The sequence below is a fragment of the Humulus lupulus genome, chromosome 5, assembly GCF_963169125.1.
Source record: "Humulus lupulus chromosome 5, drHumLupu1.1, whole genome shotgun sequence".
In the NCBI taxonomy this organism is placed as follows: Eukaryota; Viridiplantae; Streptophyta; class Magnoliopsida; order Rosales; family Cannabaceae; genus Humulus; species Humulus lupulus.
In genome coordinates this window covers 87,366,636-87,389,230 of record NC_084797.1, presented here as the reverse complement: position 1 = coordinate 87,389,230, position 22,595 = coordinate 87,366,636, and the positions used below count along the sequence as shown (strand labels likewise).

Below are 22,595 nucleotides of genomic sequence, written 5' to 3'. Positions count from 1 at the left end.
TCATAGAGTTTTGTAATTTAGAGAAGAAAAGAGAAATTATAGCATATTTATTAATTAAGATAAATTGGTATCTAAATTAATAAATAAGTTTAAATAAAAAATTAAATTATAAATAATTAATTTGATAAAAGATTTTAATAATTATTTAATTAATTAATCAATAGAAAATAATACAGGTCTTGATTTTAAGTCCAACGGACTTATAATTAAATGGATAATTTCAAAGGCCTAAAGCCTGTGATATTTTCGACCTAGAGATGATATTTCTATTATTTTATTGATTTTTTAATTAAATTAAATGGCCTAATTGAGTCTATAATAGGAGTGCTAAGTGAGAGATGACAGACACAAGTTTCTGAGAAGATAAGAAGAGCTAGTAGGTTTTAGATTCTCTCTAGAAACATAAGTGTTCTAAGCCTCATCATTATTTTCTCTTCTTCTCTCTGTATCTATCTCTATTGGTTAGAATTGCCCACCCAAGTCTATGTGATTATAAGGATACTTTGGAAGGTTGTGAAGAAAATTGAAGAACGGTTCAGTTTCTTGGTAATACTCAGCGACAGTAAGGATACAAGGGTTAGAGAAACTGAAGGAATGACTCAATCATTCCGCTGCGTATAATGTAAGTGTTCATATCATTATTTCTGTTTGAATTTGATTTTAGAAAAATGTTCTAGGTTATCTTTTATTAATTTTTTAATATAAGATCTACATGAAAATAAACAAGATCCTCTATAAGTTTTCCCAACAATATTTCAGACTGTTGGAACAGGACGATCTGTTCTCTGAAGATAAACGATGATACTATAGGTTAGGTTTCACGATTAGTGTTATTTCTCATAGAAAAGGTACTTTTAGGAGCCTTCTTCGATCTTTCTATGCGATCATAAATCAAGCCTACCTCACCCACTTAGGGGGGTTTTCGGACCGTTGGAACGGTCTGATCTTGTAACGTGGTCTCCGAGAATAGCCGATTACATTATAGGTCAGGTTTCACAATTAGTGTTACATATCAAAGGGAAGGTACTACTAGATGCCGACTGCGATCTCGTAAAAAGATCTTAAATCAAACATACCTCTAACATTTATGGGGTATTTTAGACCGCTTGAACGGTCCTAGCTTATAACAGGGTCTCCAAGGATAATCGATCACAATATAGGTTAGGTTTCACGATTAGCGTTATTTTTGAAAGCGAAGGTACTGCTAGGGACAAACTCCGATCTCACAATGAGATCATAAATCAAGCCTACCTCACCCACATCGAGGGTATTTCAGACTGTTATAACGGTTTGATCTATTAGTGGTGTCTCTGAAGATAATCGATCACACTATAGGTCAGGTTTCACGGTTTGTGTTATTTCTCAAAGGGAAGGTACTACTAGGGGCCGACTCTGATCTCCCAACAAGATTATAAATCAAAGACACTTCTCACATTTAGGGGGTATTTTGATGCATTTGAACAGACCAATCTTGTAACACGGTCTCCGAGGATAACTGATCACAATATAGGTTAGGTTTAACGATTAGTGTTATTTCATAATGAGAAGGTACTGAAAGGGAGCGACTCTGATCTCACAACAAGATCATATATCGACCCTACCTCACCAAATTTGGGGGTATTTTGGACTATTGGAACAATATAATCTTGTAACAGGGTCTCCGAGGATAGTCGATCACACCATAGGCCAGGTTTCACGATTTATGTTATTTTTCAAAGGGAAGGTACTATTAGGGGTCGTTTTCGATCTTGTAACAAGATCCAAAGTCAAACATATTTCCCACATAGGGGGGTATTTCGAACTGTTGGAAAGGTCCGATCTGGTAATGGTGTCTCCAATGATAACTGATCACACTGTCAGTTAGGTTTCACGATAAGTGTTTTTTCTCAAAGAGAAGGAACTACTAGGGGCTGATTACGATCTCGCAACGAGATCCTAAATCGAGCCTACCTCACCCACTTAGGGAATAATTTGGACTGTTGGAAATGTCCGATCTTTTAACAACGTCACTGAGGAAAACATACTACACTTTATGTTTTTGTATCACGATTATTATTATTTCCCAATGCAATTGTAACGACCCAAAATTACTAATAAGGCTTAAGGGCCGTGATTAGTGTGTCGGGAGGGCATAGCTGGATTATGTGTGATTTAAATGATTAAATGCATGATTATGTGATAAGCATGCTTATATGATCATTTTGATATATGAGATGCATGATTATGAGTATTAGTATGCATGTAGGTCTTATTTAAATTATAAGGGCATATCTGTAATTTTGGCCCGTTGAGGGCATAAACATGAATATCTATGATAAATTGTTGAGACCACATTATTATGTGGATATATTTGCAGCTTGTGGCACGAGGCGATCCTAGTGAGCGGTTTAGCGAAATAGTCACGGTGGGGATTTATACTCGGCTCGGGGTGAGCCTGGGGGTATTTATGGGAATCTGGGAAATATAATGGAGACTATTTGACATCGAGGAAAATAATTGGTGATTAATTAGGGGATGATGGGTTTAAGCGATAATTGCACACTCAATGAATTAGCGGGAATTGGGAGCAAATGACCAAAATGCCATTAGAATGTTTAAAGGCTAGGTTTTAATGGGAGGGCAAAATGGTCATTTGTTGGTTAAAAGGAGATAACTGTGTTTTCTAGTTTTTACACTTAGTGGGATATGTAGAATGTGTTAGAAACAGAAAGAAAGAAGAAAAATAGAGACTCATTTTCCCTCTCCCTATAGATCACATTTTCTCTCACTCTCCTTGAAGATTTTTGAAGCTGTAACTCAGAGGAAGCTTAGGGTGGAGTTTGGGGCTAGGGTCCTTAGTGAAACTAGAGCATTTATTAGGAATAAGCTACTCAATTGAGGTAAGGTTTAAATGTTTTGATGAGTTTTGTTAGAGTTGATTTCTGAACATGGGTTTTGGATGGAAGTTAAGGGAATTAAGCTTTGGGAACTGAGGAGCTAAAGGATGGAAGGGCTTAGAGGGAAACCTAGGGTCGAGTTCCCCATTAAAGGTAAGGATTTTTGACCTTGATCATTATTTTCACCACCTCGGGGGATCGGGGTTTGATTCCACCACCCCGTTTAGTGGAATTAGGGCTTCCCGAGGGCTCGAGATTGGTCCCGAGGTTAGGTTATGGAATTGAATGTTAATGAGGATTCTATGTTACATTTGTGACTAGGTGTACGCTAGGGCTCGGATGGGATCCTGCTCGAGGATCGTTTCAGTTAACCAGAGCACTCAGAATCAAAGGTAAGAAACTACACCCAGTTATGTAATTATGTTGGGACTAAGAGGTCCCTATATTTGTATGTGATGTGATGAGATGGTATTATGCCATGGGGACATGTGATAAACAGCCTAAGAGGGTTGGAATCAATATTTGTGCACAGGGCGCAACTCGGCCACTCGTAGCTGAGGTTAAGAACATAATCGCTGAGCTCGGCCTAAGCGAGCCGGAGTCAGTGCGGCCTAAGGGCGCCGGCCCTGGATTTTAGTGTGATATGTTTATTGTTGTTTAAATTGATGATTGTGACGAGTTTGTTATCTGAATAACTGACAACCGGTTTGTAGATCGATATCACTGTTTATGTGAGCAATATGACCTGTTGTATATCTGATTGATGATTTGTGAATTATGTGTCTGTTGGTTGTCACTTATGCTATGCATTACAGTTTTCTTGCTGGGCCTTGGCTCACGGGTGCTACTTGGTATAGGTAAAGGCAAGGGCAAGGTGGACCAGTCTTGAGTTGGAGAGCTTTGAGGCTGAATGTACATAGTTAGCTGATCGGCCGCCACGGCCGAGGAGTGGTACAGGACAGGAGAACCTTAAATGTCTATTTTTCCCTTACAGAGGCTAATTCAGTATTTAACCTGGAAATTTTTGTAAACTGTCTTTTAAACTCTATTTCTTTTGGGATCCCATGTATGAAATGTTTTTCAAATGAAATGTATCTTTAATGACCAAAATCTTTTAACCCTAGTTCAATTATAGCTTCAGTGACATGTTTCTAAATAAATGACTTGCTTAGCAAGTCTTGCACCTTTATAAACACACAGTGTAGCGGCCTTGGCTACCCAGGGCGTTACAGCAATAGTAATACTAGCAACCGACTCTGATCTTGTAACATGATCCTAAATCAAACATAACTCTCACATTAGGGGGTATTTTAGATCATTGGAACGGTCCAATATTGTAACTGGGACTTCGAGCATAGTCGATCACACTATCGGTCACGTTTCACGATTAGTGTTATTTCTCAAAACAAGATCCTTAATCGAGCCTACCTCACCAACTTAGGGTGTACTTTGGACCGTAGGAATGATCCTTTATCGAGCCTACCTCATCAACTTAGACTGTAATGACCCAAAATCACTAATAAGGCTTAAGGGCCTTCATTAGTGTGCCGGGACGACACGATTGGTTTATGTGTGAATTAAATAGTTTAATACATGATTCTGTGATAAGTTTGCTTGTATGGTTATATGAATATATATGTGAAATGCATGTCTACGAGTATTAGTATGCATGTAAGGCGTAAATGTGATTATAAGTTATATTTGTGAAATCCACATTATTATGTGGGTAAATCTGCAGCATGCGACTTGAGGCGATCCTAGGGAGCCAATTAGCGGGAAAGTCACAACGGGACCTAATATTTGACTTGGGGCAAGTGAAGGTGTATTTCAGGTATTAGATGGTTATTTGGGTTATCCGGTTATGGAAATAAATAATTGGAGATATATTTGAGGTTAGGAAGCTTAGGTGGGGATACTGGGGAATTTTACCATTTTGCCCTCGGGGACGTTTTCGATACCCGAGCCCTCAGGATTGACTTAATTGCTTAAGGATAGATAGACAAAACTTAGAAAGTGGTGCAAACATCAAGAACCGACCCTTCCCTCTCCCTTTTCTTCTCTCTCAAGGAAAACTACAGAAAAACAAAGGGAATTAGGCTGGAACACAGAGAATTGAATGGAAGATTTGGAGGATTAACTCAGTGGAAGCTAAAGAATCTAATTAGGAACTGAGGTAAGCAATGAATTATATTTTTGATTAGTTGATTATGTAGTTTTGGGGCTGGATTCTAAGAATTCTTAGGTTCTTAACTTCAAGGTTGAATTAAGGCAGAAAGCTTGGGTGTTATCTCAGTAATTGCTTGGAGGAATGAGTCTTCAGTGAAGGTAAGCTCCAATTTATGATGTAGTGTTTGAATTCTGGGTTTTTCTGACTGGTTTTGGTGTTCTTGAGTGTGTGGGTTTCAAAAATTAAAATGGTGTTTTGATGAGGTTTTAGATTAGGTTTCTGATGGCTTATGCTTCTGAAATCATGAAAGAATGTTTGTGATATTAGAGTATATTATTGGGATGGTTATGGGTGGTTTTGAGTGTTAAAAAGGGTGGTTTTTCTGGGTTCAAAGGGGTTGGGCCGCGACATAGTTCTTGGTGTGTCGCGGCCCTTTGAGGCTGATGGGTGCTGGAGATGGAGGGTGGGCCGCGGCATGGGGTATGTAGGGACGCGACCCATGTCAGTTTCTGGGCGAGGCTGAGCCTCTAGTTGGGGCCATGCTGCGGCATAGGGAGCTTGAGCCGCGGCCCTTAAGGACATTTGTGACCTTTTGGAGTTTTTAAGCGCGAGAATGTAACCTAGGGTGCTTGGGATCGATTCTACTACCGCGTTTGGTGGAATTCGATGTCCCAGCAGAGGCTAGAACTTTATCCGGAAACCTTTTTACAATTATTAATTGTATCCCTTATCTTGGTTGTGACTAGGTATAAGCTAGGGCTCGGGAAACAGATCGTGTTCAAGAGGCATCCCTCATAATCAATACACTTGGAAACTAATGGTAAGAAAAATGTACCTGGTTGTGAATTTATAATGGGACTAAGGGTACCCTGTTCTGTATGCTTTTTGAAGGATGGTATTATGCCATGTGAATAATAAACAAACAACCTAAGAGTGCCAGAGTTTACATTGGCGCATAGGGCGCGGCTCAGCCACTGGTAGCTGAGGACAGCTTATTATGCACTGAGCTCGGTTTAAGCGGACCGGAGTTAGTGGGGTGAACAGAGGGTGCGGCCTAAGGGGCGTCGACCCTGATTATCATGTGATTTGATTATTATTATTGATTGAAGGAATTGTCATACTGAATAGCTGAGTGTTGGTTGTTGATTCTCTGGTTATGTCTATGGACTATGTGATTAGTGTGGTACGCTAAGTGTATGAACATGCTTTAAGGGTTATTCAATTGTTATCATTGTTTGTGCTGCAACGTTATGTTTTCTTGGTGGGCCTTGGCTCACGGATGCTACATGGTGCAAGTAAAGGCAAGGGTAAGCTGATCAGCCTTGAATTGGAGAGCTCTGAAGGCAGAATGTACATGATCAGCTGCTCGACTGCTACAGTTGGGGAGGAGATAGGAACAGGAGAACCATAAATGTCTGTTTTTGCCTTTAGAGTGGCTAGTGGTTGTTTGTGCTCTAGAAATTTTGTAAACTGACTTTTGAAACACCGTGTCTTTTGGGATCCCTTGTACAAAACGTTTAATTATATAAAATGTATATTTTATGACAAAATCTCTTTTAACCCTAGTTCATTAGTGATGTCAGTGACACGTTTTTAACTAAATGACTTGATTATCAAGTCCCGCACCTTTATAAATACACAGTTTAACGGTCTTGGCCACCCAGGGCGTTACAACTTGGTATCAGAGCATCCTAGGTTTAAGGGTTCCTGAAGACCGGCTGGACAAGTACATTCACTCCTAGAGACAAGCTCGGTTCAGGGTTTGGTAATGTGTATATGTGCTTATATGCTTGTGTGCTTGGAAAGAATTATGAATGTTGTTATCTGTTGGATTAGTAGGAAGCATGAGATACTGATAGGGTCTGGCCCTTGACTGTTGTGTGATAATATTGAGGCATTGTTATTAGCATTGCTGTGCATGTAAATGAATATCTGAATGATTGACTACATATTATGTTCATATGGGTGAATGTATGGATGAATTCCTATATTTTGATTGTTTGTGATTGATTATGTTCGATTGGTGGATTTTGGAAAAGCTTTTACCCTGTCATCATGGTCTAATTGCCAAGTTGTTGATTGCAGATTAAGTTGGATAGTTATGCGTCCAAGGAAATCTACGCGACTAGCCGGCACTAGGTCTGGGACTGGAGGTGATGAGCAGGGCCAGATTCCTCTGCCAGTCCCTGAGAACTGGCAGCAGATTATGGCAGAGATGCAAGCGCGATTACAGAGCCAAGATGTAACGACCCAAATTTCCTAATGAGGTTTAGGACCTCGATTAGGAGGCCAGGAGAGCCATAATTGATTTATTGTGCCATTATATGATTATATGCATGATTATGTGGATCATATTATTATATGATGATAAATGCATGCATATGGGTATATATGTTGTTATGACGACATTTTGGTTATTTGGCCCATTGAGGGCGTAATTGTATATTTATGTGCATATTGGTAAGCTATTGTTGAGGCCACATTATAATGTGGATTTGTTCGAGCTGTTCGGCATGAGACGACCTTTGGGTATAAGTTAGCGGTTTGGTCATAACGGGATTAAGTTCGGGGCTCGAGGTGAGTCCCGGGGTAATTTGGTGATTAGAGTGTTGCCGGGAGTTAAGGGGTAACAGGATATCAATTATTGGTATTCGAGAATTTTGAGAATAACGGGAATTGGAGGGTGTTAATTATGGTTAATGAGATAGGTGCGAAAGGACGATTTGCCTTGGTGGCTATTAAGGATTTTAATTAAACTTGAGGGCATTTAGGTCTTTTTACCTTAAGGATGTATATGAATCAAGAAAGGCTATAGAAAATAGGAAGCAAAACAGAGCACTTCATCTCTTCTCCCGTACATCATCTCCCTTCCATTTTTCTTTGGATTTTGAAGCTTCTTTTGAGGAATAGGGAATCAAGTTTTGAGGATTTAGGGTATTGCTCCACCATGGAAGAGGGGTTCATACTGAGCTCCACCATGAGGATCTAGTTTTCTGCTCTGTTTTCTTATTTTGTTCAGTTGAGATTTCAGGTTTGAAAGTAGAGAATTCAATGGGGCTTTTGGCAAAGCTTGGGTAGGTTATGATACCTAGGACTAGTATAAATGGTATTTGGGTTCAATTGGGGGTTTAAATGGTGTTTGGAAGCTTTTGAATCAGGTTGGAAATGGAGGATTCGAAGGAAGAAGAACCAGGGCCATGTCTGCCTGATCCTAGCGCTATAGTGCCCAGAGGGTAGCGCTATAGCGCTAGCCAGGGCAAAATGCCCCTGGTTGTAGCGCTGGGGCACTAGGGTGGTAGCGCTGTAGCGATACCTTGTGTTTCTCAGATGCTCATTTTAGGTGTTTTAAAGGTTTTTTGGCTCGGGGTTTCAATCCTTAGGGCTCGGGATCGAATCTACTCACCGTTTGGGTACAATTCGGTGTCCCGAGAGTGAGGTTTAGGTTAAGCCCCTTTTATTGAAGTTTTCATTAATTGAATTCCATATTTGGTTATGACTAGGTGACCGCTAAGGGATCAAAGGATCGATCGTTCTCAAGGGTCGTTCGTAATGTGTTTCTCGCTCGAACAAGGGGTAAGAAAACTGCACCCGATTATGTGATTGTGATAAGCCATGTGAACATAAAGGGACTATGAGATGGTATTTTGACATGGGACAATTTTTCATTAACAAAAAAGCTATCTGCCTTCCAAACCGTCCACAAGCCCTAATATAGCCAAAAATTACAAAGAGGGTTTTAGACATATAAAAACCCTAAAATACCCTTAATGAAAAAGCCCAAAAAATACATGTCTTTGACTCCAACAAGGACTCTAATAAAACATGAAAATATAGTTCAAACTATAACAACTAATTAAAGTAAGGTTACAAAGAAGCCAAATCTTAATCAAGCTCCTAAACTGAATCAACTTTGATGAGCAGCACAAGCCTTTGTTCACCCTCAGTAGTGAACTCGACCTCTTCCTGTTGTAGAATTCTTCGGACTAAGTTGTTAAGCTCTTCTTTGAATCTCCTAGCTCGCGCCCTCGTCACCGGACCAACTGGAACTTGAATTGGATCGTTAGTCTTGATGTCCTCATCACATTCATTGTCAGCTGCTCGGCTGCCACGGTCGAGGGATTGTACAGGGACGGAAACCTAAAATGTGTATTTTGCCATTAGAATGGCCTGAGTTGTTTATAACTTCTAGAATTTTTGTAAATATGTCATCTAAACCCTATTTTGAGATTCCATGCACTAAACTGTTATTTTTAATAAAATAACCTGTTTATGACCAAAATCTTTTATTCCTAATCCATTGATGACGTTAGATTCACATTTTGTGTAAATGACTTGATTAGCAAGTCTTGCACTATTTTAAACATACAGTGTAACGGTCTTGGTTACACAGGGCATTACACAAGATGAACAGATTCGTCTTCTACGATAGCAGGCTCCAACGGGGAGTGCTGCACCTATTGTGCCACCTGTAGTGGCACCAGTTATACAGCTAGTAGAAGTTGGGAACAAGTGGGAGCCATTGTATGAGCGGTTTTGGAAGCAGCACCCCCCAACTTTTGTGGGAGGACCTAATCCACTGAAGGCTGAACAGTGGATGACTATGATTACTACTATGCTGGACTTCATGAGGATAGAGGGATATGATAGAGTGGCCTGTGCCACATATATGTTGAGAGAGGATGCCCGCATCTGGTGGGAAGTGGCATCACAGACCGGGGACGTCACTACTTTGAGCTGGGATGGATTCAAGGATCTGTTCAGCCAGAAATTACAATGTAGCGGTCTTGGCTATCCAATCAGAGCGTCCTAGGTTTAAGGGTTCCTGAAGACCGGCTGGACATGTACATTCGCTGCTAGACACAAGCTCGATTCAGGGTTTGGTAATGTGTATATGTGCTTATATGCTTGTATGGCTGGAATGAATTAGGTATCAGAGCGTCCTAGGTTTAAGGGGTCCTGAAGATTGGGTGGACATGTACATTCGATGCTAGAGACAAGCTCGATTCAAGGTTTGGTAATGTGTATATGTGCTTATATGCTTGTACGCCTGGAATGAATTATGAATGTTGTTATTTACTGGATTAATAGGGAGCATGAGATACTGATAGGGCCTGGCCCTTGACTGCTGTGTGAAAATATTGGGGCATGTTTATTAGCATCGCCGTGTATGTAAATGGGTATTTGAATGATTGTCTACATATTGTGTATGGATGAATTTTTATATCTTAGTTGTTGTGTGGTGATGTTGGGACAAGCTTATCAGCAATGCCAGTGCATGTGGATAAATGCCTATATCTTGATTGTTTGTGATTGGTTATGTTCCTTTGGTGGATGTTGGGGAAGCTTTTACCCTGCCATCATGGTCTGATTGCCGAGTCGTTGATTGCAGATTGACTTGGTTAACTATGCATCCAAGAAAATCTACGCGACTAGCCGACACTAGGTCCAGACCGGGGTTGATGACCAGGGCCAGATTCCTCCGCCAGTCCCTGAGAACTGGCAGCAACATATGGCAGATATGCAAGCGCGGTTACAGAGCCAAGATGAATAGATTCGTCTGCTGCGACAGTAGGATCCATCAGGGAGTGCTGCCCCTATTGTACCACCTGCAGTGGTATCAGTTGTATAGCCAGGAGAGGTTGGGAACTTGTGGGAGCCATTATATGAGTGGTTTAGGAAGCAACAACCCCCAATCTTTGAGGGTGGACCAGACCCATTGAAGGCCGAGCAATGGCTGACTATGATTACTACTATTCTGGATTTTATGAGGATAGAGGGGCATGATAGAGTGGCCTGTGCCACATATATGTAGAGAGAGGATGCCTGCATTTGGTGGGAAGTGGCATCACAGACCAGGGACGTCACTGCTTTGTGTTGGGAAGGATTTAAAGACTTGTTCAGCAAAAAATACTATAATGTTGCCATCAGGGCAGCAAAAGTTAATGAGTTTGCGGGTTTGGTGCAGGGCAACATGACAGTTATTGAGTATGCCCTAAAATTTGATAGACTTGCGAAATTTGCACCAGACCTTGTACCTACAGATGCAGCTAGGTAGGACAGATTTATCAGAGGGCTTAGTGTTATGATAACCTAAGATGTGAGGAATACGACAGTTCCTGGGGGGACAACTTATGCCCAGGCTGTGGAGAAGGCTCTTACCGCTGAGGAAGCGGAGAATAAGATCTGGAGGGAAAGTGCAGTAAGGTGGGAGGGCCGCAGAGTGGTGCCTCCTTATTCTAGGTTAGGAAGGGGCGAAGGCCCCAGTGATTTCAAGAGAAAGACTCCTGACACTTCGATCGCTGCTGGTCCTGATAGGAGGGGTCGGGGTGGTCAGGGTGGCCGTCAGGGCGGCGGTGAAGCATGGCGGAGTTATCCAGAGTGCCCGAGATGTAGAAGACGCCATCAGGGCAAATGTCGGGCCAAGGCTTGCTATGTGTGGGGAACGGTGGGGCACCTCAAGAAGGACTGCCCAACAGTGAAGAAGGGGGAGCAGGAAAGGTGGACAGCTTGACTCCAGCTCGAGTGTTCACCTTGACACAGGCAGAGGCCGAGGCTAGTCCCTCGGTAGTGACAGGTCAGCTTTCTAGCATTGGCTTTCCTTTTACTGTATTGATTGACTTTGGTGCTACACATTCCTTTCTTTCTAGTAAAGTGATTGATAGATTGTGTAGACCTAGTGAGTATTGGACTGCGGGGTTTGGGACTTTATTGCCTACTGGGGAACTGGTAGTTTCTAGGAGGTGGTTCAGGGCATTGCCTGTGATGGTTGATAGTAGGGAGCTTTCGGTAGATCTAATTGAGTTAGACATGGAGGACTTTGATATGATCTTAGGAATGGATTGGCTGGTCAGGTATGGGGCTACTATTGACTCCAGGAAGAAGATGGTGGATTTTGAGCCTGAGGGCGAGGATCCTTTTGTCTTCGTGGGAACGGTATGCGGACCCCGTGTGTAACACCCTGGATAGCCAAGACCGTCACACTGTGTGTTTACAAATGTGCAAGACTTGATAATCAAGTCATTTAGTTGGAAACGTGTTATAATAAATCAAGTTGTACTAGGGTTAAAAGATTTCGGTCTCAAAAGTTTCATTTATTATACTAAACATTTTTACATGGGATCCCAAACGTAGTAAAGTTAAAAGACAGTTTATAAAATTTAGAACAAAAGCACAGCTACTAGCCACTCTAAGGGCAAAATAGACATTTAGGTTCTCCCCATACTCTATCACTCCTCGGCCGTGGCGGGCGATCAGCTGACTATGTACATTCCGCCTCAAAGCTCTCCAACTCAGGACTGGTCCACTTTTCTCTTGCCTTTACCTGCACCACGTAGCACCCGTGAGCCGAGGCCCAGCAAGAAAACCCAATAACAGAGCATAATCATACAACCAGATAACTCATACAGTATACTCATATATTCAACATTTCAGATAATCACATTAATCAAGTATTCAACATACTAAGTACATCACTCCTTATCAATAATCAAATCACATATGATAATCAGGGTTAACGCCCTTAGGCCACACCCTCTGTTTATCCCACTGACTCCTGCCCGCTTAAACTGAGCTCAGTGAATATTAAGTTATCCTCGGCTACCAGTGGCCGAGCCACGCCCTGCTCGCAAATATTGATTACGGCACTCTTATGTCATTTATCACATGTCCCATGGTATAATGCCATCTATGACATTATACAGATATAGGGAGCACTTAGTCCCAACACAATCACATAACCAGGTGCAGTTTTCTTACCTTGAGATTTCACTAGCTTTGTTCAATTTCATCCTCAAGCACGATCCCATCTGAGCCCTAGCGTACACCTAGTCACAGCCATAGATTAGAATCATCACCAAACCTCAAATCCAAAACCTAGCCTCGGGACCAATCCCGAGCCCTAATTCCACCAAACGGGGTGGTGGAATCAAACCCCGAGCCCCCGGGCAAAAACCCTAAGAAATAACCCAAAAATCCCTTTTTGGGAATAGGGTAGCGCTACAGCGCCCTAAAGTGGGCGCTACAACTCTACAAACAGAGCCTTTAGGCTGCCAGATGCCCAAGCCTAGCGCTAGTCACATACCAGCAACACCCTATTTTTTCCTTCTTCGATTTTCATGAACCAAAACCCCTTGGAACCCTTCCAAACCTCATCTATACCTCAAAGCAAGATTAACAATCACTACACCTCATCCCAAATGGCCCAACAACCCAAAACTTAGCCACATGCACCTTTCAACAAAGAAAACAAGATTTGACTCCAAGACTCAAGAACTCAGCCAGAATACTAGAACAGCCCAGAAATTCAAGAGTTCTAGCTCAGAATTTCTTACCTCAAATAAGGAATTTGATCTTGAGTTACCCTTAGTATCCCTCCAGCCTTTAGCTCCTCAATTCTTCAAGCTTAACTGCCTAGAATTCCCATCCAAAACTCAATTCAAACACAACTCATCAGAACCAGAAAAACTCAGACTAAACTCTTTAAGCCTTACCTTAACTTGATGGTTAATCCCAGCTAACCCTCTATAACTTCTTCAAGGATCAAGGTTCCAAAGTCCAGCTGTGACTCCCTCAGAATTTACAGCTTCAAATTCCTCTAGAAATGGTGAAGAGATGACCCAACCTAGAGAGAGAAAGTGATAGCTCCAAGTGTTCTGTTTTTCTTTCCTTCGTTCCTTCTTCTTTTCTTTTCCTTTAGCTTCTGAGTCTTTCTACAACTTCCACTAAAGCCATATAAAGCAGAATTGATGAGGACACCAAGACCCAAGTATCAAGTCAAGTTCCAGTTGGTCCAGTGACGAGGGCACGAGCCAAGAGATTCAAGGAAGAACTTAACAGCCTAGTCCACAAAGTCCTAAAACAAGAGGAGACCGTGGTCAACATTGAAGGAGAACAAAGACTTGTCTTACTCATCAAAGTTGACTGAGTTTAGGAGCTTAATGAGTCTTTTTATTTTTAGTCACGTTTTTTAGTCTTTGTTTAATTTGTGATAAGTCAAACATTTGACTTGTGTGAGTCCAATAGTCCTTTTGTCTTTAATTTTCGGTTTTCATGAGGAAGACAAAAGGCTTGTCTTTTATTTTTCGGTTTCATTAGGAAGACCAAGGGTCTTGTTTTCATGTAATTTTCGTCCTTATAAGGACTGCCAAAACAATGTGAAAAATCAGATTATGTTGAATGAAATTGTGAGTTTATTTCTTCTTGAGTTCTTAAAGAAACTTTTGAACTTATCAAGGAGATTCCTTGTGGCGTTCATCCTGACTTATCAAACGGATTCCATCCCCGTCTGTGGCGTCCTCCTCATACCAAGGTTCGTGCTTGGCTAAGCATTGGGTCGCGGTTCCATTCCAATCTCGTGTGTTCTTGGTGGCTGTTCCATATTTGGTGTCGGGTTTCGTCACACTTGTTGGCGTGGTTCGTATCAGTTGGTATCAGAGATTAGGATCATCCGGTTTGGCCTATCCTTTTTCATTTTTTTTCTATTCAGTTCGTGTTATTATATTAGGATTTCTTGAAAAAAAAAAAAAAATCTATCTATTCGTGTTCTTGATTTTCTTACTTCTAAAAATCTGAAACCATTATAGTTAATCTCTTTATTCCAGATTGTTTCTTTGTTCAAATCGTGTTCTTATTTCCTAGTTCCCATTATTTCTTTGTGAAATCCCTTGAAATCTGAAACTAGTCTACACAAAGTTTCAATTCCTTTGTAATCCCCTATTTTGTTTTCTTTTCATTTCTGAAATCATGAATTAGGGTTCTTAACGTGAATTAGGGCTTTGAGTTTTATCTTGTTCTACTTGTGGAATCTGACTTTGCATTAGTTTTCTCTAGTTCTTATTCTGAAATCCGAATTTTCATTGAGTTTCTCTTGCTTTGCTTTTGAAATCCGAATTTTACCTTGGGTTTCTCTTGTTCTTATTGTAAACTCTGAAATTGGGTTTGAGATTTCTCTTGTTCTTATTGTGAAATCTGAATTGGGATTGAGTTTTTTTTTCTTGTTCTTATTGTGCAATCCAAATTGAGATTGAGTTCCCTTGTTCTTATTGTGAAATCTGAATTAGGATTGAGTTTTCTCTTGTTCTTGTAGTGAAATCTGAATTGAGATTGGGTTTTATCTTGTTCTTATGGTGAAATCTGAGTTGGGATTGAGTTTCACTTATTCTTATTGTTAAATCCGAAAGTGGGTTGGGTTGTCTCTTTTCTTTTTGTGAAATCCGAATCTGCATTATTTCTCTTTTCTTTTTGAGTCTCAATTGTTTCTCTTGTGAAAAACCGATTCATTTTGTTTTTGAATTGTTCCTTGTATCTGCATTTGAGAAAAAAAAAATAGAAAGACAGAAAGAAAGAAGAAGAAAAATTCAAAGGGATCCAAACCTAAAAAAAAAAATAAAAAAAAATAAAAAAAAAAGTCTGGAAACCCTTCTTAAAATTTTTTGTTCTATTCTTGTTCCCCATAGTCTAGAGTCCCTTTTGCCAAAACCCCACACAAGTGTTCCAAAAATCATCATTTTTTTCGTCATTTTCACCAGTTTTCGTCGACGTTCGTTTGGTTTGTTTGGTTGGATTCGCTGCTTGAATACTCCATATTACAGTTGGATTAGTTTTGAAAGAACTTAAAGAAGAATACGAGTGGAAAAAGGCAGAGGTGTGAGCTTATTTGAGGGTAAAAGCCATCAAAGTTGAGTGAAACACGAGTGGACTTGAGTGACATTTTTTTTTGAGTGAAACACGAGGGGATTTGAGTGAAAATACTATTTGAGCGAAACACGTGAGGGAGTGCAGCGAGGTCCTTTCTATAATTGTCTAACCTTATTGTTTTGCAGATTCTCTATCATGTCACAAAATCCAGAGAAAGATGCAAGCAATGATAATCCGCCACCTGAGGTTCCGAATCTACAAATGCAAGCATTAATCGGGGAGATGCGAAGGATGATGAGGGCGGAGTGTGAGCAGATACATGAGAGGTTGGATAGGGTAGAAGAGGGAACACAACGGAGGCCACGGAGGAATAGGATGTACCAAAGGGAGGATGAGAATGAAGGGGATTTGGAAGGGTTAGTTTCTGATGATGAGTTTGATAGGATGTCGACGGGTAACCATAGGAGGTATGGTCGGGATAGAGAAGCTAGGAACCAGGTAGATGATTATTTAGGAAATATAAAGATGAGAATTCCAGCATTTCAGGGGAAGAGCGATCCTGAGGCATACCTTGAGTGGGAAAAGAAGATGGAGTTAGTTTTTGATTGTCACAACTACTCCGACATGAAGAAGGTAAAACTTGCTGCCATTGAGTTTACTAATTATGCTATTGTTTGGTGGGATCAGTTGTGCATCAACAGGAGGCGGAGTGGAGATCGTCCTATTGACACATGGGAGGCAATGAAGAGGGTGATGAGGCGACGGTTTGTACCACCTCATTATTATCGAGATCTATACCTTAAGTTGCAGGGCCTTCGTCAAGGTTCCAAGAGTGTTGATGAGTATTACAAGGAGATGGAGATGGCTATGATTAGAGCCAATGTTGAAGAGGATCGGGAGGCAACCATGGCAAGGTTTTTGAATGGGTTGAACCGAGAGATTGCTGACCCAATCGAGCTACACCATTATGTGGAATTGGAGGATTTGGTTCATATGGCAATCAAAGTGGAGAGGCAGCTCAAGAAGGGTAGTTCAAGTTCGAGGTCAAGACCGAGCCCACACAATCCAAGTACAACACCTTGGAGGTCGAACTATCCAAAGAAAGAAGACCAACCCACTTCATCATCTACACCAAAACCAGCCACCACAGCCACACCACCTCAAGGTAAAACAACTCCTACTAAGTCTCATTCTAGTGAGATAAGGTGTTTCAAATGTCAGGGGCGAGGACACATAGCTAGCCAGTGTCCAAACAAGAGAGTCATGGTGATTCGAGAAAGTGGAGAGATAGATTCTGAAGATGAAGATGATCTTGCTGACATGCCACCTTTGGAAGATGCTTCTGACAATGAGTATGGACCAGAATCTGGTGAGATGCTTGCACTAGTCACAAGGCGAGTCCTGAATTTGCAAGCAAAAGAAGAGGAAGAAGAGGTGCAGCGAGAGAACATCTTTCACACTCGTTGTCATGTGAGAGACAAGGTATGTAGTGTCATTATTGATGGAGGTAGTTGTACTAATGTTGCTAGTGCTTCCATGGTTGCCAAGCTGGGGCTTACAACGCTTAGGCATCCTTTTCCATACAAATTGCAATGGCTGAATGATAGTGGTGAAGTGAGGGTTACAAAACAGGTGCTAGTCTCATTTCGAATTGGCGAGTATGAAGATGAGGTGTTGTGTGATGTGGTTCCCATGCAAGCTGGACACCTCCTTCTAGGAAGGCCTTGGCAATTTGATCGGCGGGTGCAGCATGACGGCTTCACCAACAAGTATTCATTCACATTCCGTCAACGAACAATCACTCTAGCGCCTTTGACACCAAAGCAAGTGTATGAAGATCAAGTGAGGTTGCAAAAATTGAGTGACAAAAAGAAAATGAGTGAGCACAAAGAGAGTGAAAAGATGAATGAGAGTAAGGAAAAAGAGAGACAAAGAGAGAAAAGTGTGGAATCAAGTGAGAGAAAACAAAATAATTTTTATGCAAAAAAAAGTGAGGTTAAGAGAGCATTGTGTACAAAACAGCCCATGATTTTACTCATGTATAAGGAGGCTCTTTTAAATACTAACCAACTTGATTCTTCGCTGCCAAGTGTTGTTGTGTCTATTTTGCAGGAATTTGAGGATGTGTTTCCTGAGAAAGTACCACATGGATTGCCACCTGTTCGAGGAATAGAACATCAAATTGATTTTGTTCCAGGTGCTTCCATCCCAAACCGACCAGCCTACAGAAGTAATCCTGATGAAACAAAGGAATTGCAAAGGCAAATTGAAGAATTGATGGAGAAAGGGCATGTGAGAGAAAGCATGAGCCCTTGTGCTGTTCCAGTGATTCTAGTTCCCAAGAAGGATGGAACATGGAGGATGTGTGTTGACTGTCGAGCCATCAACAATATAACGGTAAAATATCGACATCCCATTCCTCGTTTAGATGACATGTTAGATGAATTGCATGGTTCTTGTGTGTTTTCCAAAATTGATCTTAAAAGTGGGTATCATCAGATACGTATGAAAGAAGGGGATGAGTGGAAAACTGCTTTTAAAACTAAACATGGATTGTATGAGTGGTTAGTCATGCCTTTTGGACTAACTAATGCACCTAGCACTTTCATGCGCTTAATGAATCATGTATTGCGTGCTTTCATTGGAAAATTTGTGGTTGTGTATTTTAATGATATTCTTATTTATAGTAAGAATTTGCATGACCATGTTTTGCATTTGCATTCTGTTTTGGATGTTCTTAGGAAACAGAGTTTATATGCTAACCTCAGTAAGTGTACTTTCTGCACCGATAAGCTTGTTTTCCTAGGCTTTGTTGTAAGTGCTACAGGTATTCAGGTGGATGAAGAAAAGATCAAAGCCATCCAAGAGTGGCCGACCCCTACAACTATAGGTAATGTTAGAAGTTTTCATGGACTTGCTAGCTTCTACAGGAGGTTTGTGAAAAATTTTAGCACCATCGCCGCACCACTTACAGAAGTTATCAAAAAGAATGTGATATTTAAATGGGGCGAAGCTCAAGAGGAGGCATTTCAGCTACTGAAATACAAGCTTACTCATGCTCCTTTACTTGCTTTGCCTAACTTTTCTAACACTTTTGAAGTTGAATGTGATGCTTCTGGAATAGGTATTGGCGCTGTTCTTATGCAGGATGGGAGACCACTTGCATACTTTAGCGAAAAGCTAAGTGGGGCTGCCCTCAATTACCCCACCTATGACAAAGAATTGTATGCACTAGTGCGTGCTTTAGAAACATGGCAGCACTATTTGTGGCCAAAGGAGTTTGTGATTCGCACAGATCATGAATCCTTGAAACATTTGAAAGGCCAACACAAGCTCAACAAGAGACATGCAAGATGGGTTGAGTTCATTGAGACATTTCCTTATGTCATTCGCTATAAACAAGGTAAGGAGAATGTGGTTGCTGATGCCCTTTCTCGCAGGTATGCCCTAATCTCCACTCTTGATGCTAAATTACTTGGGTTTGAACACATAAAGGAGCTGTATTTTGCTGACCATGATTTTGGGGAAATTTATGGTGTTTGTGAAAAATCTGCTGAAGGAAAATTTTATAGGCATGAGGGTTTCTTGTTTAGGGAGCATAGGTTGTGTGTACCTAATTGTTCTTTGAGAGATTTGCTAGTTAGAGAGTCCCACGGGGGAGGGTTGATGGGACATTTTGGAGTTGCTAAGACCCTAGCTATGTTGCAAGAGCACTTCTTTTGGCCCCACATGAAACGAGATGTTGAGCGAATTTGTGGTAGGTGTGTCACTTGTAGGCAAGCTAAATCAAGAGTTCAGCCAAATGGCCTTTACACACCCCTACCTATCCCTAGTTCACCATGGGTTGACATTTCAATGGATTTTGTGTTGGGTTTACCTAGAAGTAAGCGTGGGAGGGATTCAATCTTTGTGGTTGTAGACAGATTCTCTAAGATGGCTCATTTTATTCCTTGTCATAAAACTGATGATGCCTCTAACGTTGCAGATTTGTTCTTTAGGGAGATTGTGAGATTACATGGTATGCCTAGAACAATTGTATCAGATAGGGATGCCAAGTTCTTAAGCTATTTTTGGAAAACATTGTGGGGAAAACTTGGGACAAAACTATTATTTTCTACTACTTGTCACCCTCAAACCGATGGTCAAACAGAAGTAGTTAATAGGACCCTATCCACCTTGTTGAGGGCTATCATAAGTAAAAATATTAAGACTTGGGAAGATTGTTTGCCACATGTTGAGTTTGCTTATAATCGTTCAATGCATTCTGCTACTAAATTTTCACCATTTGAAATTGTTTATGGTTTTAATCCTCTAACTCCTTTGGATTTATCACCTTTACCTGTTTCTGAGCATTTGAATTTAGATGGCGAGAAGAAGGCAGAATTTGTGAAGAAAATCCATGAGAGGGCGCGACTCAACATAGAGAGAAGGACTGAACAATACATTAAGCAAGCTAACAAGGGTCGTCATAAGCAGGTTTTTGAGCCCGGTGATTGGGTATGGTTACACATGAGGAAAGAGCGATTCCCAACACAAAGGCGTTCAAAATTGCTACCTCGAGGAGATGGTCCATTTCAAGTACTTGAAAGGATCAATGACAATGCCTACAGACTCGATTTACCAGGTGAGTATAATGTTAGTGCTACTTTTAATGTTTCTGATTTGAGTCCTTTTGATGCAGGTGACGATTTGAGGTCAAATCTTTCTAAAGAGGGGGGGAATGATGAGGACACCAAGACCCAAGTATCAAGTCAAGTTCCAGTTGGTCCAGTGACGAGGGCACGAGCCAAGAGATTCAAGGAAGAACTTAACAGCCTAGTCCACAAAGTCCTAAAACAAGAGGAGACCGTGGTCAACATTGAAGGAGAACAAAGACTTGTCTTACTCATCAAAGTTGACTGAGTTTAGGAGCTTAATGAGTCTTTTTATTTTTAGTCACGTTTTTTAGTCTTTGTTTAATTTGTGATAAGTCAAACATTTGACTTGTGTGAGTCCAATAGTCCTTTTGTCTTTAATTTTCGGTTTTCATGAGGAAGACAAAAGGCTTGTCTTTTATTTCGGGTTTCATTAGGAAGACCAAGGGTCTTGTTTTCATGTAATTTTCGTCCTTATAAGGACTGCCAAAACAATGTGAAAAAGGCAGATTATGTTGAATGAAATTGTGAGTTTATTTCTTCTTGAGTTCTTGAAGAAACTTTTGAACTTATCAAGGAGATTCCTTGTGGCGTTCATCCTGACTTATCAAACGGATTCCATCCTCGTTTGTGGCGTCTTCCTCATACCAAGGTTCGTGCTTGGCTAAGCATTGGGTCGCGGTTCCATTCCAATCTCGTGTGTTCTTGGTGGCTGTTCCATATTTGGTGTCGGGTTTCGTCACACTTGTTGGCGTGGTTCGTATCAAAAACAGACATGTAAGGTTCTCCTGTTCCTGTCCAACCCACGACCGTGGTGGCCGGGCAGCTAACTATGTACATTCTGCCTCTAGAGCTCTCCAAGTCAGGGCTGATCAAGCTTACCGCCTTTACCTGCACCACATAGCACCCGTGAGCCAAGGCCCATCAAGAAAACATAACATCATAGCACAAACAATGATAATAATCAAATAACTCTTTACACATGATCATACACTTAACAATCCATACTAATCACATAATCCATAGACATAACCAGGAAATCCACAAACTAATACTCAACTATTCAGCATATCACATTCATCAGTTAACAACGATAACCAAATGACATAATAATCAAGGTCGACGCCCTTTGGTCGCACCCTTTGTTTACCCCACTGACTCTAGTCCGCTTAAACCGAGCTCGGTGAATATTAAGCTGTCCTCAGCTACTAGTGGCTGAGCTGCACCCTGTGCGCCACTGTAAACTCCGACACTCTTAGGTTGTTTGTTTAATATTCACATGGCATAATACCACCTTACGTAATGCATACAAGAATAGGGAACCCTTAGTCCCATCATAAATTCACAACCAGGTGCAGTTTTCTTACCTTTAATTCCAAGTGTTCTGATTACGAGAGATGACCCTTGAGCACAATCCGTTTCCTGAGCCCTAGCTTACACCTAATCACAACCAAGATAAGGGATTCCATCAATAATAATTGTATAGGGGTTTCCGGACCAAGTTCTAGCCTCTAGGACATCGAATTCCACCGAACACAGTGGTGGAATCGATCCCGAGCACCCTAGGTTAGGCTCCCGCGCCTAAAATCCCCTTAAGGCCAAAAATGCCCTTAAGAGCCGCGGCCCAAGCTTTCTATGTCGCGGCCAACCCCTATCCAAAGGCCCAGCTTCACCAAATAACAGACCCGAGCCGCAGCCCAACACTCCCCACGTCGTGGCCCGCCCCTCTTCCTCAGCTCTCATCTGCTCCAGAGGGCCGCGGCGCACCAAGAACTGAGTCGTGGCCCGACCCCTTCGAACCCAGAAAACCCACCATTTTTAACAATCAAACGTCCCTCAAATCCACCCAAAGACATCCTAATGATACAATTAAACTATCATAAACATCCTAACATGTTTCCAACAGAAAAACCCAACAAAAACCTAGCTTAGAAACTCATCAAAATTACACTTTAATCTTTGAAACACTAAAACCAGTCAAGAGAGCATAGAATTCAGATGTTAAACTATAAAATAGAGCTTACCTTCACTGAAGAACCAATCCACCAAGCAATTATTGAGCTAACTCCCAAGTCCTTAGCCCCAATTCAGTCTTCAATTTCAAAACCCAAAAACTCTTAGAGCCCAACTAGAACTACAGAATTTAATCAGCTAAACCACAATTCAACACTTACCTAAATTACGGGTCTGAACCTTCAGATTATTACTGAGATATCCCCCAAGATTCCAGCTCAAATCTCTTAATATCCAGCCAAATCTTCCTTAGTTTCAATGGTTCCTTGA

At 41.1% G+C, this 22,595-nt stretch overlaps 1 protein-coding gene across 1 annotated transcript; it reads left to right on the top strand.

Annotated features, from left to right (window-relative positions):
* Positions 1–16,299: 16,299 nt before the first annotated feature.
* LOC133779279 (uncharacterized) lies at positions 16,300–21,400 on the top strand (the record flags this gene model as incomplete). The annotated part of the gene is made up of 6 exons (XM_062219259.1): positions 16,300–17,421; positions 17,791–18,043; positions 18,485–19,118; positions 19,251–20,019; positions 20,155–20,366; positions 21,397–21,400. Coding segments are annotated over 6 exons (2,994 nt in total), but the record flags the coding sequence as incomplete, so codon positions are not given.
* Positions 21,401–22,595: the final 1,195 nt, after the last annotated feature.